This window comes from Megascapheus bottae, chromosome 22 (genome assembly GCF_031878675.1).
Source record: "Megascapheus bottae isolate mThoBot1 chromosome 22, mThoBot2.hap1, whole genome shotgun sequence".
In the NCBI taxonomy this organism is placed as follows: Eukaryota; Metazoa; Chordata; class Mammalia; order Rodentia; family Geomyidae; genus Megascapheus; species Megascapheus bottae.
In genome coordinates, this window is record NC_143530.1 from 32,827,212 (window position 1) to 32,845,452 (window position 18,241).

An 18,241-nucleotide genomic window follows, 5' to 3' on the forward strand; every position below is an offset into this window, starting at 1 on the left:
AATTTAATAGTAAAATTTGTTCCTAGAAAAGTGAGAACTTAAATGATTTGCAAGTCAAAATTTTTTATTTTAATTTATTTTGATTGTATTTTATTGTCGGGATAATGTAAAGAGTACTGGGTGCATTACTTCTTGAACCTTGATACCCCTTCTCATGTTTTTGTCCCCCTTTCCTTTCCCCACCCCCTCCCAATTATCTTGTTTTCCCCCCTTCCCTTCCCTATTCCAAATAAACAAATAAGTGTATATACAATATTCCAGGTAACACAATCAGATACAGTAACCACATGAGATCAACCATAAAAGAGAAAAAAGGGAAAAGAAATAACTTCACATAACACATTATCACAAAGATAAACCTCTTGTTTCTATAATTTAGAGTTCATTTTGTTTAGTCTCATCCTGTGTGACCACCTGTACATAGGTTTTGAGGTATTGTGATTCTCTGCTCAGAGAATCCTAGATGTGTACTGATCATTACAACAGCTAGGTGCTAGTGGCTCACTATTGTAATCCTATTCAGGAGGCTGAGATCTGAGGATCACAGTTCAATGCCAGCCCAGGCAAGAAAGTCAGTGAGACTCTTATTTCTAATAAACTACTCAGGAAAAGCCAAAAGTGGCACTGTGGCTCAAGTGGTAGAGCATTAACCTTGAGCACAAAGAAACTCAGAGACAATATCCAGTTCCTGAGCCCCAGGACCAGCAAAAAACAAAAAAGATTAGGTTATGCATATATACAAATTTATCAAATCAAATAGTACTGAAGGTCAAACACATGCACAAGTTTTCAGGATTCTTTTGAAAACTACCAGCTGTAATAGGTTCAATGGTTTCCCCCATTTGTCATAATCAGTAGAAACCTTGGGCTCTCCTAGCAGAGATTTACAATAGAACAAAACCTAGATACATAAGGCCATATAGTATGATGCTAAATGAAAGGACCTCTAGGATATAGAAACAAAAGCCATATAATGAGTGATTGTTGTCCTTAATGTGCTATGTTATCTCTCATCTCTTTTGTTGTCCCTTGGTTATCTCATATTGTTACAGTATTTCACCTGGTTACCTGTTATATTGTATATATGCATATTTGGTTATTTGAAATCATATAGGGAAGGGGGGAAAACAAGATGAGCGGGGGTGGGGGGGAAATGGGGACCAAGACATAAGAAAGGGTATCAATGTTTGTGAAGTAATGCACCTTCTATCTGGTGAATATAATGTAACCTTTCTATTAACTACAATACAAAATATATTAAAAAAAAAAACTACCAGTCGTACCTTAATAGAACTATTGAGTTTTTCTTCCCCTCTTGGTTTACCAGTTTTACTCTTTGTATTATGGTAGGGAGACAACACAATGACTGTGGGAACTGAATAAGATGTGCATGTCACATTATTGGGCCCAGGAATGACACAAGATGGATCTCAGCAAGGTTACCCAAGGCAAAGCTGCATTGCAATGGGCCCAAGAAGATTGGGTCCATTTCTGTCCACATCCCAGTCATAGTTGTAGCAGGAAAGGAAGTGCAAGCCATGTGACTATCCGTACCAGTGAGAGCAGAGGTAATCCAGGGTGACATGGAGCTCTGGCTTCTCAAAACCCAGAGGAAACCACAGGAGTGACACATACCACACAACCAACCAGACCCATTTAAAACCCATAACCCTTATTTCTAGGAAGTTTCAAGTAAGGATCATTTCTACTTCAACAGTTTTTAAACACCTCAGTTCAAAGCATCTAAGTAGTCAACAACAACAACAGCAAAAGTTTTGTTTTCACTTTCAATGTAGGAAAGAAAGAAAAATCTGCTCACTTGTGCCTAGTAGAAACTATTTGGTGGACTTACATCACCAACAACAAAATTCTCTCTTCTGGCTGTCTATCCAGAAAATTTACACAAGAGTACTACTGTAATCCAGTTTTAATTCTTGCATCAAAAATCCCAGCCAATGGAATGGGAGAGAGCCATTATCTTAAGCCAAAATTCCTGCTAGGCCATTCATTGCGTTACTTTTCTGCCGATGAAATAAAGTCATAGGAAGAAGCCTCTGCACTGACTTCCAGCTGCCAGCCCCAACTTCCAGTTGTCTCCCTCAGCTTTCAGGTCTAGAGAAGTAGAACAGAATGTCTCCCTCTCTTCCTCTCTCCCTCTCTCTCTCTCCCTCTCTCCCTCTTTCCCTCCCTCTCCCTCTCTCTTTCTGTCTCTCTCTCCCTCTCTCTTTCTGTCTCTCCCTCTTTCCCTCCCTCTCCCTCTCTTTCTGTCTCTCTCTCCCTCTCTCCCTTTCTCTCTCTCTCTCTCTCTCTTCTCTCTCTCTCTCTCTCTCTCTCTCTCTCTCTCTCTCTTCTCTCTCTCTCTCTCTCTCTCTCCTCTCTCTCTCTCTCTCTCTCTCTCTCTCTCTCTCTCTCTCTCTCTCTCTCTCTCTCTCTCTCTCTCTCTCTCTCTCTCTCTCTCTCTTCTACAAAGAACCCAGGTTTGGGGGCCAGGTGATACACACCTGTAGTCTCAGCTACTCAGGAGGCAAAGAAGGCTCACATTTGGAGGCTAATCTGGCCTACATTGGCCCTATCTAAAAAAAAAAAAAAAAGCAAAAGGAGGTGTGGCTCAAGTGGGTAGACTGTGTGCCTTAGCAAGCTCATGCCGAGTTAACTCCCCAGAAGTACTGCCAAACCAAAACCCAAACAATCCAGCTGCTTCCTTGCATCTCCCAGCAAAACAGGCAAGTAATAGTCCATTTGAATAACTAAAGCTTAAGACAAGTATCACCGTGTTACCTTCCCCAGTTATCAGCTAAGAGGTATAACTGAAACCAGCAGGCAGTGATTTTCTTTATAATCCCCTGAAGATTGAAATTATTAAACCAATCAGCTAAAAATTAAAAAGAAGTGTCATTACACACACACACACACACACACACACACACACACACACACACTGCAGTGATGTAGGTACATAATAAAAAAATCTTTTATTGTTTGCTTTTGAGATGAGTAGTATCCAGGCCAACCTCCAATTTGTAATCCTCCTGGCTCAGCTTCCCAATTGCTGGGCTTACAGTGCAAGCAGGACTTCCAAACGTTACCGTGCATGCTTGGAATAAAGCCTCAAATCCTACATTTCCAAATGTCCCATTATGTGAAATTTAAAAATGAAAGAAAATGACTTTGAATCTAAATAAGGGTACTTACAGGCTGAACTATTTCCCTAAAGCTTGTTAATTATTTTTGCACTACTCAATTGCTTAAGGCATTTCATAATTACCTGTGAAGTGAAAACTAATAAACAGAATGAATTCAGATTGACCACTGTATCAATTATTTACCAAGGTTCCACAATTATTTACCATAGGTCTGCAGAACTATAGGCATTGGTGGCAGAGTGGAGCTTACAACTGTCAGATTTCCCCAAGTCTTCAAGGGAGACTATTGATTAGCAGCTGTGGTAGAAAACTCCCGGTGTCATCCAATATTTGTTTTTGATTTTTTTCCTTAATATCAGAGCCCTGATTTTATCTGAGGACAGCAATAGGCATAAGGGAAAAAAGACTATTCCTAGCTTTCCATGCAACTCCATGGCTAATTAGATGTAAGAAAGGACACTTAGAAGAGAGGTGAGGAAAGCTGTGTGGACAAAAGCCATTTGGCTAGATGGACAAAGAGAGAAGCCTTATTCATACTGCATCCTTAGCTCAGACCTAATGTAAAAATTAGGGTGCACTATCCAGAGCCAGCACAACCCTTCAGCTATCTTGGATTATGAGGTCACACCAGGTTAAAAGCAAGCACAAGAATATAAGCTTAATGTATTTTTGGCTTGGCCAAACTCTACTCAGGCTTCAGAATCTTCTGTTGGTTCCATCTGTAGCCTGCTAAGTCAGTTTATCCAGAACCTCTCATCCTGGATATCTGATCACACATGTCATCTGATATGCTTCTTTGGCCTTTACCAATTCCCCAGGTGTTGTCTGTCTCAGTAAGAATCCTGTTTGGTGGGTTTAGTCAGAATCTCTCCCACCCATGATATTTCTCCTAAGCAGTGTGTGTGTGTGTGTGTGTGTGTGTGTGATTAATTGGAGATAAGAGTCTCACAGATTTTCCTACACAGGCAAGCTTTTGAACTGTGATCCTCAGATCCTCAGATCTCAGCTTCCTGAGTAGCTAAGAATACAGAGGTTCACTGGTGCCTTGCTCTTCTTAGTAACTTTTTCTCTTCTTTCCTTTCTTCCTTCCTTTCTTCCTTCCTCCTTCCCTCCCTCCCTTCTCTCCCCCTCTCTCTTCCTCCCTCTCTCTTCCTCCCTCCCTTTCTTCCTTCCTTTCCCTCCCTCCCCCTCTCTCTCCCTTTCTTTTCTTTTTTCTTCCTCTTTCTTCCTCTTTCTTTCTTTCTTTCTTTCTTTCTTTCTTTCTTTCTTTCTTTCTTTCTTTCTTTTTTTCTCTTTCCTTTCCATCCCTCCTGAGTTCTACACTGTTCCTTGGCTATAAATCCCCACTTGTCCGAACTGTTCAGAATTGAGTCCAAGCCCTTGTTGCCATAGTTCCTACACCATTTGCATGACCTTACATTTATTTTATTTTTGTCTTTTGGGAAAATTATCTTTACATAGTTGTACAAAGGGGGTTCAATTTCCCATATCCATTGATGACTATGATGCTCAATTTGTTTTTAACAAGGATCACTGAATAGACAACCTTTCCTTTAACAATCCGATGGAACTGGCCTGTGTTCCTGATGACTGAGGGACTATCTTGGCCAGAACATGCTCTACTTCCAGATTTCTTTGAACAAATATCCTGTGTGAGCCATGGTTTAATTATACCAAATTAAAACTCAGCTCCCAATGACAAAGCAGTTTTGACACCCAATAAAATGTCGGTGAAGCATTCTGTGGAAGCATTAGATTTTTCCTTATCATTTTAGGATTGGCTTTATGACCGGGTAAGAGTTGAGCTTGCGGCTGCAAGGGAATGTGGAGGTTGAACTCTGCTAAATGATCAGGAAACTGAGGAAGGCAGAAACGATACGCAAGTTAAAACCACCTGGTGTATTGTATATACATTTGTTTATTTGAAATAGGGAAAGAAGGGGGAAAACAAGATGCCTGGGAGAGGTTGGGGTGGGAAAGAGGGACAGAAACATGAGAAGGGGTTCGAGAAATAATATACCCATTACCTGATGAATGTAACTGTAACCCCTCTATACACTATCCTGACAATAAAATACAACAACAACAACAATAAATAATCCACCTGGGAGCTGGGCACCAGCTGCTTTGGAGGCTAAGTTCAGGCTACGGTGATGTGGGGATCACAGTACAAACTTAGCCCAGTTAGAAAAGTCTATGAGACTCTTTTCTCCAGTTAATGAGCAAAAATAAATAAATCCAGAAGTGGCGCAAGTGATAGGGCACCAGCCTTAGTCAGAAAAAAAAAAAAAAGCTAGTTGGTCCTGGGGCTTGAACTCAGGGTCTGAGTGCTGTCACAGCTTTTGTATTTAAGGCCAGGGCTCTACCACTTGAGCTTTAATTCCCTTTCCAGCTTTTGGGTGATTAGATACAAGAGTCTCACAGACTTTCCTGCCTGGGCTATCTATATCTATATCTATATCTATATCTATATCTATATCTATATATGGCCATCCTCAGATCTCAGCCCCCTGGGTAGCTAGGATTACAGGTCTGAACCACCGTACCCGGCTGTCCTAAAGTTTGAGTTGCCACCTTTCACATTATGGATGAGGATACTCACTCATCTGACTTTCTAATAAGGCTGATGTTTCTCTTCTCTGCCCTCCTCTCAGCTCAAAGAGGAGGAAACTGCATTTGTAAATTATTATTTTTTTTGGCAACCCAAACCAACCTAAACACTGAGAAAATATTTGTTAAATGAATAATTGCATGTATGGCTCAAATACAAAAAGCTTTGAAAACAATCAAAGGCAAAACTGATTGTGCTTCAGGGTTGCTCTTGCTATTCAGTTCCTTGGTAACTGGTTTCCACAGTGAGATTAAATGGCCTTTTATATCCGGTGTTTGGAGAGAACAGGAGGTTTTACAGGAAGTCCATTCAGTCTGAATCCAGTTTTCCAGGTGTGTAATTAATCTGTTTTGGGTTTTTTTTTGTCAGATAATGAACAGAGCAAGTTATGAAATGACTGTGATGGCCATGAAGGAAATGAAATGCTGCTATTTTGTTCTCCGTGAAAGAGAATGTTCCAGGCCACTGAAAGGTAAAGGCAGCAGCTGGGGCCAGGAGTTTGGCCTAGTGGTAGAGTGCTTTTGCCTAGGCATGCACAAAGACCTGGGCTCGATTCCTCAGTACCATATACATAGAAAAAAGCCAGAACTGGTGTTGTGGCTCAAGTGGTAGAGCACTAGCCTTGAGAAAACCCAAGGACAGTGCTCAGGCCCTGAGCCTAAGCCCAGGACAGACAAAAACAAAAAAAGGTACCAGCCATATTGTTTGTTACTTTCCTGTGTGCTCTTCAAAATGTCACTTTTCTGGATAAGTTTCAACATTTGTAAACTAGGACCAAGTTAAGATTTTATTTATTTATTTTTGTCAGTCATGGGATTGAACTTTGGGCTTGGGTGCTGTCCCTGAGCTTTTCAGCTGAAGGCTACCACCCTAACCCTTGAGCCACAGTACCACTTTCGGTTTTCTGGTGGTTAATTGGAGTTTCAAGAACTTTAACGCTCAGGATGGCTTTGAACTGCAGTCCTCAAGTTTCAGCCTCCTGAGTAGCTAGGATTATAGGCATGAGCCACCATGTCCGGCTTAGAACCTTATTTATCTTGTGGTTTACTTACTCAAGGGTTTCACCCATTAGGCCTGGATCCCTTTGAAAAAGTAAACTATCATTGCCTTCCTCTCCAAACTGATAACCACATTATTTCATATGATTTTGGGAGAATTTTAAATCCTTTGAGATATATTCATATAGTCCTGTTCCAGGTTTAATTGTGGCTTGGATACAGTTTGTCTTCAGAAGTAATTTTTTTTTTCTTTTGTTCTGGTCTTGGTGCTTGAACTCAGGGCCTGGCGTATGTTTGAGGGTTTTTTTGTTCAAGGCAATTAATTGGAGATAAGAGTCTCACAAGCATTCTGATATGAGGATTGCAGTATAAAGTTGGCCTTCATAGGAAAGTATGTGGTAACAGAAGAGCCAAAGTGCTGAAAGACTTTATCAGTTCAAATGTGGGGTTGAAGGGAGAGCTGAAGACATGACCACCAACTCCCAATTGCCAAATGGACCTCCTTTGATGTCTTAGGAGTTCCAGCAAAGTTTGTAATTTCTAACATCTCTCTGAACCTTGATCCTTTATGAAAATCTCAAAGTAATAAAAGAATTCCTTTGTTTTCTTCAACACAACTTATCCCCTAAAAGGGATTTATCCCCATTTTCCTCTCCTATCCCTACCCTCAAATTACATAGTTCATTTTTTGCATAATGTACTGCATTTTGCATAATGACTGCATTTGTTCATCTTTCCTCCCTCCATTCCCCTCCCCCTCCAAAATGTGTTTCCACTTCTTGATATTCATTTTGATAAACAGTACATTAGCTGTTTATGGGCATTGTACCTTTGCAATCCTCCCCTACATATACCATGCTTTCATTGGTTTGCTTGTGTATAATGCCCTGCATATTACCATACATGTCTGTATTTTAGATCTAGCTTCCATATATGAAAGAAAACATGTGACATTTGTCTAAGCCTGACTTACTTCACTTAATATTATTTAAGTCCATCCATTTCTGGGAAAATGACAGAATTGGGCAGCAATGAATATAGATGTGCAAATGTCTTTACCATATCCTCCATTGTAATGCTCTGGGCAGGTAACCAAGAGTGGTTTAGCTGGATCATAGGGGAATTCTTGTGTCTAGTTGTTTTGTTTCTGAGAAATCTCTGAACTGCTTTCCAGAGGGGTTGTACTAGTTTACCTTCCCACCCACAGGGCAATAGGGTTCCTTTTCCCCCATTCCCCACCAGCATCTGTGGTTAAAATTCTGGATGCTGGCCAATCTCATTGGAGTAAGTGTGTGTGTGGGGGGGGGTCTCAACCTTGTTTTGACCCGCACTTCCTTGATGGCCTGGGAGGTTTCAGCATTTCCTCATCCAGGAGGTCTGTGCCCTCCCACCGGAGATTCGAGAACGCAATGTAGGAAGGGAAGGGCGCGGGGCTCGGACTTCAGTCCCACACGCCGAAGCCTTGGGCGCTTGATTCTGCAGTCTGTGGGAACCGGAAACCTTAAACCCCGCTTCTCCTGGCCGGTCTATAACGCACAGACAGACCGGAGACTGCCACACGCTACCCCAACACGACCAACACCGGCCGGGCCACAAGCACACACCCCCAGAGCTACAGATCCCAACGAGCCCACAAGACCACGCCCACAAGACCACGCCCACAAGGCCACGCCCCAGGCCGCAACTCGGCCACGCCCACCCTTGCCCCCATAGGGCGAAATTCGGTCCCGCCCGCCCAGGCTGACACTCAGCCCCGCCCATCCAGGCGGAACTCAGCCCCACCCCTTTCTTAGGCCCCACGGGAAGGAGGGACTTACACACAGGATGTCCCGCCCCACTCCTGACACACCTATCTCATGGCTTCCTATACTTTGCCTGTTTGACACCAATTTTTTTTTCTTTTAACCAGAATCCCTTCGTGTGGCATCCATCCTGATTTTTCTGCTTAGAAAACCACCCAGTGATATCGAGCGCTGGAAATTTTTCTTTTAGTTCAGGCACCTAGAAGGCACTACTACGTTGTGACGTCTATCTCGAGCGCCGACCCAAGAAGGACCCTCTCTTCCTTCGGGAGGCGTGCACGCGGCGTGATGGAGCTGGTGGCAGGTAGCTACGAGCAGGTTCTGTTTGGGTACACTGTACACCTGGACCCTGGAACGGGTGACAACCCCGAGGTGAGATACCGCGCGCTCAGGAACCGCCGGGGAGGGCTGCGGGGGAGTCGGGCATCGAAAGCAGCGTGGCGCCCGCTGTGTACGTCTGATCTCCGTGGGTGGGTGTACCGGACCCCGCAGGCCCAAGAGGAAGATGACCTTTAAGGGTAGCCTGCAGGCTCTGCAGAATCAGATTCCCGTTGCAGCAGACCACGTAACCGTCGGAGTGACCGGTTACAGGCGCAAGTTACAAGATGATGGGCGCAGTAGAGGCGCAGTTGGGTTGGAGTGGCGGCCGAGGGTTTTCTTGGAGTAGGAGAGCCACCGTAGTTAGCAACGAAGTGTCTTGTCTCAAAGCAGCCAGCTGAGACAAGTATTCTCGACGCAGAAAAACACAAAACGGTAAATGTCCGAGGCTATGGATCTGTTGGTTACTCGGATTTGGTGGTCATGCAGTGTACATGCATGGGGTTGTCACACTGTGCTCCATAAATACAGTGAAAGTAAAGACACCAAAGTGCTCACAGGGCATGAAGCAATCGGACTTCATGATGGGAGGACTTAATCTCCAAGAGAACCTCTTTGTTTTTGGTGTTTTGTTTCGTTTTTGTAGGTCATGGGGCTTGATCTCTGCCTGGGCGCCGTCCCTGAGTTCTTCAGCTCAAGGCTACCACCCTACCCTTGAGCCAAGCCCCACTTCCCGTTTTCTAGAGGTTAGTTGGAGATAAGAATCTCAAGTCCTTTTGAGACTGGGCTGGCTTTGAACCTTGATCCTCAAGAGTAGCCAGGATTACAGGTGTGAGCCACTGCACCCAGCTCTTATTTGGTTTGTTTTTGCCACTACGTTCTTGTTTTTGTTTTTCTCCCCCAGTCCTGGGGCTTCAATTCAGGGCCTGAGCACTATTCTTCAGCTTCTTTTGCTCAAGGCTAGCACTCCACCACTTGAGCTACAACACCACTTCCAGCTTTTTTCTGTGTGTGTAGTACCCAGGAATAGAACTCAGGGCTTCCTGCGTGCTAGTCAAGCACTCTACCACTAGGCTATACTCCAGGCCCCCAATACATTTTTTGGTTTATAAAAAAACAAAATATAATAGCTCCTTCAATATAAGGAGCATCAGTGTGTGTATTCTGTTGTTGTTGTTCTTCTTCTTGTTCTTCTTCTTCTTCTTATGGCTCCTTCAATATAAGGAGCATCAGTGTGTGTATTCTGTTGTTGTTGTTGTTCTTCTTCTTCTTCTTATTATTATTATTATTTGCACATGACCAGTCACATATTTCAGTGTAGAAGGCAAAAGGTGATAAGCAGAGGGCTCTTGAGAATCATCATTGGTGATTCTACAGGCTTTATGTTAGTATTAAGGGGGATGTGCACATTTTGTGTGTGTGTGTGTGTGTGTTTTGTTTTGCCAGCCCTGGGCTTGAGCTCAGGGCCTGAACACTGTCCTTGGACTTTCTCAAGGCTAAAACTCTACCACTTGAGCCTCAGCTCCACTTCTGGCTTTCTTTTCCCTGTGTATGTGGTGCTGAAGAATCAAACCTGGGTCTTTGTGCCTGCCAGGCAAGCACTCTACCACTAGGCCAAACTCCTGGCCCTTGTGTTTTGTGTTTTGTTTTTTTTTAAATAGGACTTTAATATGCTTTTCTCTGTATAATGTCATACTAATTTATTTTATGTATCTTGCACTGGAATAGAAGTCCTTGAGGAACTTTTGTTTATTGCTACATGTCCACTGTGGTGCTTTAAAATCCATAGTCCTGTCTCTATTTCACCTCCCCACTTCCTTGCATTCCTTACATAGTTCTCAGGTTCTTCGTTCCAGTACAGATATTACTGCATAGCTTTTTTCCATTTTAGGACCTGTTGGTAGTTTTTAGGGCTAGTAAAACACTTTGTATATTTCCTGAATCATGTGATTGATACTGAATGTGGTTTGCTCTCCAGCAGAAATGGACACCTGTGGCTGACTTCACCCACCATGCCCACACTGCCTCCCTGTCAGCAGTGGCTGTGAACAGTCGCTTTGTAGTCACTGGTAGCAAAGATGAAACAATTCACATTTATGACATGAAAAAGAAGATAGAACATGGGGCTTTGGTACATCATAATGGTAAGAATTGTATTCTTTTTCTTTCTTCTCTTTCCTTTTCTTTCTTTCCCTTTCTTTCGTTCTTTCTTTCTTCTTTCTTTCTTTCTTTCTTTTCTTTTCTTTTCTTTCTTGTCAGTCATTAGGACATGAACTCAGGGCCTGAGTGCTGTCCCTCAGCTTTTTTCTTCAAAGTTAGAATTCTGTCCCTTTGTGCCACAGCTCCACTTACGGTTTTTTGGTGGTTAATTGGAGATGAACATCTCACAGCCTTTCCTTCCCCAGATGGCTTTGAATGATGATCCTTAGATCTCAGCCTCCTGAGTAGCCAGGATTACAAGCATGAGCCACTGGAATCCAGGAAGGGTGGTATTCTTTAAGGTAAATTAGAGGTCTTTAAGTAGGACTGTTTGTTATATGTAGCACATTCTATAAACAGAGATTAAGGAATAAAACATTTGCTCCTAAGACAGGTGCAGTGGCTTATGCCTGTAATCCTAGCTACTCAGGAGGCGAGATCTGAGGAGCAGGGTTCAAAGCCAGACCAGCCTCGAAAGGACTTGAGATTCTTTTCTCCAATTAACCTCTAGAAAATGGGAACTGGGGCTTGGCTCAAGGGTAAGGTGGTAGCCTTGAGCTGAAGAGCTCAGGGACAGTTCCCAGGCTAGAGCTCAAGCCCCATGGCCCACAAAAAAACATTTGCTCTCCGCTATCAAGTTGCTAACAGTCCTATTGGGAGATAAAAGGTATCTTCCCTGTAATAGTCAGTGCCTTCAGTGTGGACATAGTTAGCATAGAAGACTGAAGGTAGAAAAGATCAGGGGAGTTGAAGAAGACTTCGAGTAATGATTTTCTGCCTACAAGCTTGGTTTTCCACATTGCTTTTGAGGTTGTCAAGCATAGTAGAACACAAAGTAGCTCCCCCCCCCCCCAGTGTTTTCATTGCATTTTCCAAGGTCAGCAATGAGGGACTTAATATGTGTTCAAGAAAGGAAAACTAAAGTTATTGTAATTAGTTATAATTATTTTCTAATGGTAAATTTGCCTTCTATTACATAGTTCTTAGGTTCTTTGACAAGTATTTTCTAGGCTTTGAGGGTGTTTAACATGCAATCCCATTGCCCTCTGTGTCCTAGTCCTACTTTGTTTTGTTTTTACCACACTGGGGATCAAACCTGGGATTTGTACAAAGTGGGTAGAATCATCACTGAATGATATCTTCAATCTAGTATTAATATCCCTTCCCAACTAGAAATGAATTGTGTTCAAAATGAGTGTTGTTTCTTTACTTTTGTTCTTTCCACAGGTACGATAACATGCCTGAAATTCTTTGGCAGTAGGCATTTAATCAGTGGTGCAGAAGATGGGCTCATCTGTGTGTGGGATGCAAAGAAATGGGAATGCCTGAAGTCCATCAAAGCTCACAAGTGAGTCGTCATATTCCTGTCGGATGAATATCTCCGTGTGCCACCCACGTCGGAAGCTAACTGTCCATTTCATTTTAGAGGACATGTGACTTTCCTCTCTATTCACCCATCCGGCAAGTTGGCCCTGTCTGTAGGTACAGATAAGACATTAAGGTAAGTCATGAATGCCCAAGAGCATCTTTACAACTTATCTTTTTTATTATAATAATTGTATATTATTTCTGTGTTATTCCACAGTTCAACAATTTATAGTTACTGTGATTCAAAGGAAAAGTAGAGAGCTAGGGAACCATTTCATCATGGTAAGATAAGAGAAATATTTTAGGAGATGAAACCTTTCGAAAATAGTGAAATTAACTATTACAAAGGGCATGGCAGTGGCGTAAGTTATAATGCTGCTTGAGAAGGAAATTTGGAAGATTGCTATGAGAAAGATGGAAGTCCTTTAAATTGCCATTATTTACTAAAATTGTCATTTGAGCAGGTTTTCATTATGCGTGTTTTTTCCATTTGGTAAGTTACTTGATCATGCCATAAATAAGCTTCCTGTTTTGCAGAACGTGGAATCTTGTAGAGGGAAGATCAGCTTTCATAAAAAATATCAAACAAAGTGAGTGTTTAACTTTATAATGTATTATAAAATATTTTACAATAACCTAATGGAGTAAGAATGTGTACATATGTATTTATTTCCTGGATGATGGCAGTTACCCTCTACCAGCAAGTGTTGGCAGGTCACTTTCTTTTCCCATCTTTGATTTGGGATCAGGTGGCTGCTGGACAACATCTTTCTTCAGTCATTCTTTACGCTCAATTTATCTAAAACTTGGGAAATGTATACTATATATTCAGTGTGAAGATGAAAGAGGGAAACCTGTGAAAATGTACAGTACACTATTTGCTATTCTTACTGTGACCTTGACTTCATCTAATAAAATAAATAAATTTGGCTTTTTAAACTTCCAGATGCTCACATTGTGGAGTGGTCACCAGGGGGAGAGAGATATGTAGTTGTCATGATGAATAAAATAGATATTTATCAGCTCGACACTGCATCTATTAGTGGCACCATCACAAATGGAAAGAGGATTTCTTCCATTACATTTCTCTCAGTAAGTAATCAGATCAGTGTGGAAGAATGGAGATGGTCAGAACTGTTTGAGCATTCTGAGTATTTCTTTTTCTCATTCTTAGGACTCTGTCCTTGCAGTAGCTGGAGATGAAGACACTGTAAAGTTTTTTGACTGCGATTCACTAGCCTGCCTCTGTGAATTTAAAGCTCATGAAAACAGGTATTTTTACCAGTCCCAGTGAATATAGAGTCTTGATAAGTTTTAAATATACAATAGTTATATAAAACAGTATTTCTATGAACAACTGTAGAAATGGACATGCCTAAATATATATAGTATTTAGAGTTTAAGAAGGTGGTAGAAAAATGTTACTTTCTTGGAATTGAAAATGTTATTTTCCTGCAAAAATGGCAAAGTTGCCATTTGCACTTTTTTTTCAAACAAGTCTATTAGACTTGGAACCTGATGTCAGTCATGTTTGAATAGATTAAGAACTTTACCTCATCTATTCTTACCCCTTTTTAGTTACCCTTTCTATGCTAATTTTTATCCTTCCGGAAAATGAGCTCCATCTTTTAATGTTTACTGTGTTTCTAGAGTTCACATACCAGGTCTCTAAAGAAAGTAGTTCACTGCATATTTTCCTGTGTTTCGATAAGGTCACTTTTTCCCAAAGAATGATTATTTTAGGAAAGCTCCTTGTAAATACTCAGTCATAGTCCTGCAGTTATTGTGTAAGCCTTATTTTTCCTCTCTATTGGGAGGTAAACTCATTCTAGGAAGGCCATTTCAAACAATACTGATTTATTTTCTTTATTATTTATTTATTTTGGTGCTAGTCCTGGGGCTTAAACTCAGGGCTTGAGTGTTTTCCCTGTGCTTTTTTTTTTGTTGTTCAAAGGTAATGCCTTACTACTTGAGCTGTATCTTCACTTCTACCCTTTGGGTGGTTAATTTTCCTGCCTGGGCTGACCTTGAACTACAGTCCCCAGATCTCAGCCCTCTGAGTAGCTAGGATTATAGAGCCATGAACTACTGATGCATGACTTTGACCCTGATTCTTCATGATAATATTACTAATTCTGAATAATAGTTGGCTATTGTTGTTTGTTCATTCTAACAAGTATTTGTTAAACACTCATCTATTGTACTGAGTAATAGTAAACAAAAAAAAACCCCAGAGTATTTGATGATAGCAACAGATACATGCTTAACAAGCACTCTACCACTGAACTACATTCCTACCTTTTGTTTTTTTTTCCCCTTTTCAGTACTGGGGATTGAATTTGGATCCCCACATTTGCTTGACAGGTACTTTGCCACTTAAGCCATGCCTCCAGTCCAGGATCAGTCTTGCTTTATCTACATCCCCAGCTATTTTATCTTTTTCTATATTATTTTAAAATAGATTTTAGTTCTCTAAATTTTTAAGCCTAGAGTTACATGATTTTACTTCTACTTAAGAAACGGTTTGGGTACAGAAATTGAAGCAGAAAGGCCAATTATGCAGGCTCTCTTACCCAAAAGAAAAAAGTAGCTTATAGCTTGCGTGGGATGCTGGAGATGAAAGAAACCCACTTCCTTCAAAATGTCTGAAAGGGCTGAATTCATCATTCCTGTTGTCTTTCCCTACTGAACTTGCTTAAGATGAAGGGCTTTTTTTTTTTTTTTTGATACTTTTTATTTCCCTTGAGATAACTTAATTATTTATGTTTCTATTATTTTGATATTTTCTTGCAAATGGTTGGTAACCAGTTTTGTCCTGTAATTGGTGTAGTGACTATTTTACTAGTAGAATCACAATATTTTAAAGCATTCTTTGAGCAGTTTAGAAATACCTGAAGCATTGGGAAAGCAAGACTGTTTAGAAGTTTTTATGATATTTCACTTTGGAAGAAAAGATCTTTTATGGCATTCATATTTCTATCCTAGGGTGAAAGATGTGTTCAGTTTTGAAATTCCAGAGCATCATGTTCTTGTTACAGCATCAAATGATGGTTTCATCAAAATGTGGGAGCTCAAGCAAGACAAGGTTGGAAATACACGTTGTGCTGACACAAGAATTGAATAAGATAGATTCTCTTTTTAATTGTAAATTATATTGCGGCAAACATTTTATCATTCAGCTACACTCTAGATCAAGTGATAGAACTTTTTTTTCTTTAAGGAACATATGATATAGTTTTTAAAACAAGCTTTTAATATGTCTTCTAGACCAGATGGCTCATGTCTATAATACTTGTAGCTACTCCGGAGGCTCAGATCTTCAGATTGAGGTTCAAAAGTAGACGAGGCAGTCCAAGACACTTATCTCCAGTTAACCAACAAAAAGCCTGAAGTGGTGCTGTGGCTTAAGTGGTAAAGTGCTAGACTTGAGCAAAAAAGCTAAAAGGACAGTGCCCAGGCCCTGAGTTCATAGTTCAAACCCCGGAACTAGAAATAATAAATAAATAATGTTAGGCTTCCCACAGATTTCCACAGAGCTGCCTTGGAGGCTACCACTTGAAAATCTGTTCTTTTTTTGTTGTTGTTGGTCGCAGGACTTGAACTCCGGGCCTGGGCATTATCCTTGAGCTCTTCTGCTCAAGGATAATTCTCTATCACTGGAGCCACAGCATCATTTTTTTTTTTCTAATAAGAATTCTCTGAGCTAGGCACCTTGGCTTAAAGTTGATAGAGCACTAGCCTTGAACTTGGAGATGGTGCCTAGGCCCACAGCTCAAACCCCGTGACCAACCCCCCAAAAAAGAATTCTCTGTAAGATATAAAATGAAAAATAAATCCCTGTAAAGGGTGTTGATGATTTATGGAGCTAACAGAACCAGATAACAAGAAGATAAGTTCCCTTTGTAAGTTTTTTGGGTTTTTTTGTGCCTGTCCTGGGGCTTACTCAGGTACTGGGCACTGTCTCTGAGTTTCTTTTGCTTAAGGCTAGTGTTCTACCACTTGAGCCACATCTCCTTTTCTGGCTCTTTTTATGGTAGATAAGTAGAAATAACAGTCTCACGAACTTTCCTACCAGAGCTGACTTCAAACTATGATCCTCAGATCTCAGCCTCTTGAGTAGCTAGGCATGAGTTTCTGGCACCCAGCTGTCTATAGTTTATTTATTCTTTATTCTCTATTCATAAATAAATCCACGAACATAGATTGTTCAGTGTCAGGCTTGTGTAAGCTTTTTTGTTAAGCCCAGAAATGAGCAAGATGTAGTCTTTATCTTCAGAGGTTATAACTTTTAGATACTTTTTGGAAGTTGTCTCTGTAAATAACATAGTCAAACCTAGTAGATTGCTTCTTAATATTGTACGTTACAGTCAAGAAAATATAGGCATACTTCACTTAAATAAACCTAGATGGTGTAGATTTGTGTAGCCCATGGAGGCATGTGGCATATACCACTGTACATGCATGCTCATCCATACATGCTCATTCACTGAAATACTATTTGTCAATGGCTACAGTAAAACTTAAGATAAAGCTTAAAAAGAAAAACAATTATCCAAAAAGTTTTCTGTGTTAACTATATTATAAATTTTCTCCTTTTCCTTCAGAAAATCCCCCCGATTTTACTCTGTAGAGTGGATACTAGTGCCAGGCTGACGTGTCTTGGAGTGTGGTTAGACAGAGGGACAGATGTAAAAGAGAGCTTGCCTCCAGCAGCAGAGCCCTCTCCTGGTAAGTGATGGTGATTATGTAAAAATGTATAGGAAGATTTAGTCTATTACTTCTTGAACTATTCAAAGATATCCAGATAACTTTATTGTTGGTCTGTTTAATTTCTTTAAATGGGGAAAAGTTGTTAAATGTACTCTCCCTTGTGTTTTAGTAAGTGAAGAACAGCCCAAAATCAGCAAAAGGAAGTCTGGCGATATGGTTCAGGAAGAAGAAATATTAAAACCTAAGTTAAAGAAATGTGGCTTAACTGGTCACAGTAAAAAAAAGCTAACAAAAGGAAATAGACTGGTGTCAACCAAGAAGAGGACAGTGGCAGGAATGTTACAAAAGCAGAGAAGAAAGAAGATGTAACTGACGACCGTGGATCCCTGATGAATCGCCTTTTCCTAATATTTTACCTAACCCCCCCCTTTTTTTTTTGAGTAGCAACAATGAATTTTTTTTTTCTGGAGAAAATATGTAGCTTATAAAACCACTTCTAGGCAAGGAGTTTGGCCTAGTGTTAAGACTGCTTTGCCTAGCATGCACAAAGACCTGGGTTCAGTTCCTTGGTACCACATACATAGAAAGAAGTGGTACTGTGGCTCAACGGGTAGATCTAGCTTTGAGAAGGCCCAAGGACAGAGCTCAGGCCCCGAGTTCAAGACTGGCAAAACAAAAACAAACAAAAAACACCTTCTAGGTTATTGGTTTTATTTTTAACAATGGCAAAATTAGTTTTAGCATATGACATTATATCATGTGTTCTGTAATTTGTTAATTGTATAGTTTTTTTTTACCATTGTACACAGCTAATAAAATGTCAAATATAGTAGTTTAAATAATGCAAGATAGTGAACACATTCTCGCATTGTTGTGCTATAAATGAAACCAAGGACTTTGTAAATGCTGTTCACTGATCCTCTACCCCTGTCTACACAAACATTTTCTCTTTTGGTGCTAGTCCTTAGGATTAAACTCAAAACCTAGGCATTGTCCCTAAGATTTATCTGCTCAAGGCTAGCACTCTTATCACTTGAGCCACAGCTCCACTTCCAGCTTTTTGGGTCGCATATTGGAGATGTGAGTCTCCTG

General features: G+C 40.8%; 1 protein-coding gene across 1 annotated transcript; it reads left to right on the forward strand.

Annotated features, from left to right (window-relative positions):
- Window positions 1-8,807: 8,807 nt before the first annotated feature.
- Pak1ip1 (PAK1 interacting protein 1) lies at window positions 8,808-17,855 on the forward strand. Its single transcript, XM_090356467.1, has 10 exons — window positions 8,808-8,926; window positions 10,854-11,016; window positions 12,299-12,419; window positions 12,498-12,572; window positions 12,977-13,029; window positions 13,386-13,531; window positions 13,614-13,711; window positions 15,425-15,524; window positions 17,044-17,167; window positions 17,319-17,855. Exons 1-10 carry the CDS (start codon window positions 8,843-8,845, stop codon window positions 17,516-17,518), a joined length of 1,164 nt encoding a protein of 387 aa, XP_090212593.1. The 5' UTR covers window positions 8,808-8,842; the 3' UTR covers window positions 17,519-17,855.
- The last annotated feature ends 386 nt before the right edge of the window (window positions 17,856-18,241 follow it).

Bases quoted from the DNA above. Each gene is read 5' to 3' on its own strand.
- Pak1ip1 (XM_090356467.1), top strand. From the start codon at position 8,843: ATGGAGCTGGTGGCAGGTAGCTACGAGCAGGTTCTGTTTGGGTACACT. The intron at 12,573-12,976 runs GTAAGTCATGAA...CCTGTTTTGCAG, and splicing joins GGTACAGATAAGACATTAAG to AACGTGGAATCTTGTAGAGG. The intron at 17,168-17,318 runs GTAAGTGATGGT...CTTGTGTTTTAG, and splicing joins AGCAGCAGAGCCCTCTCCTG to TAAGTGAAGAACAGCCCAAA.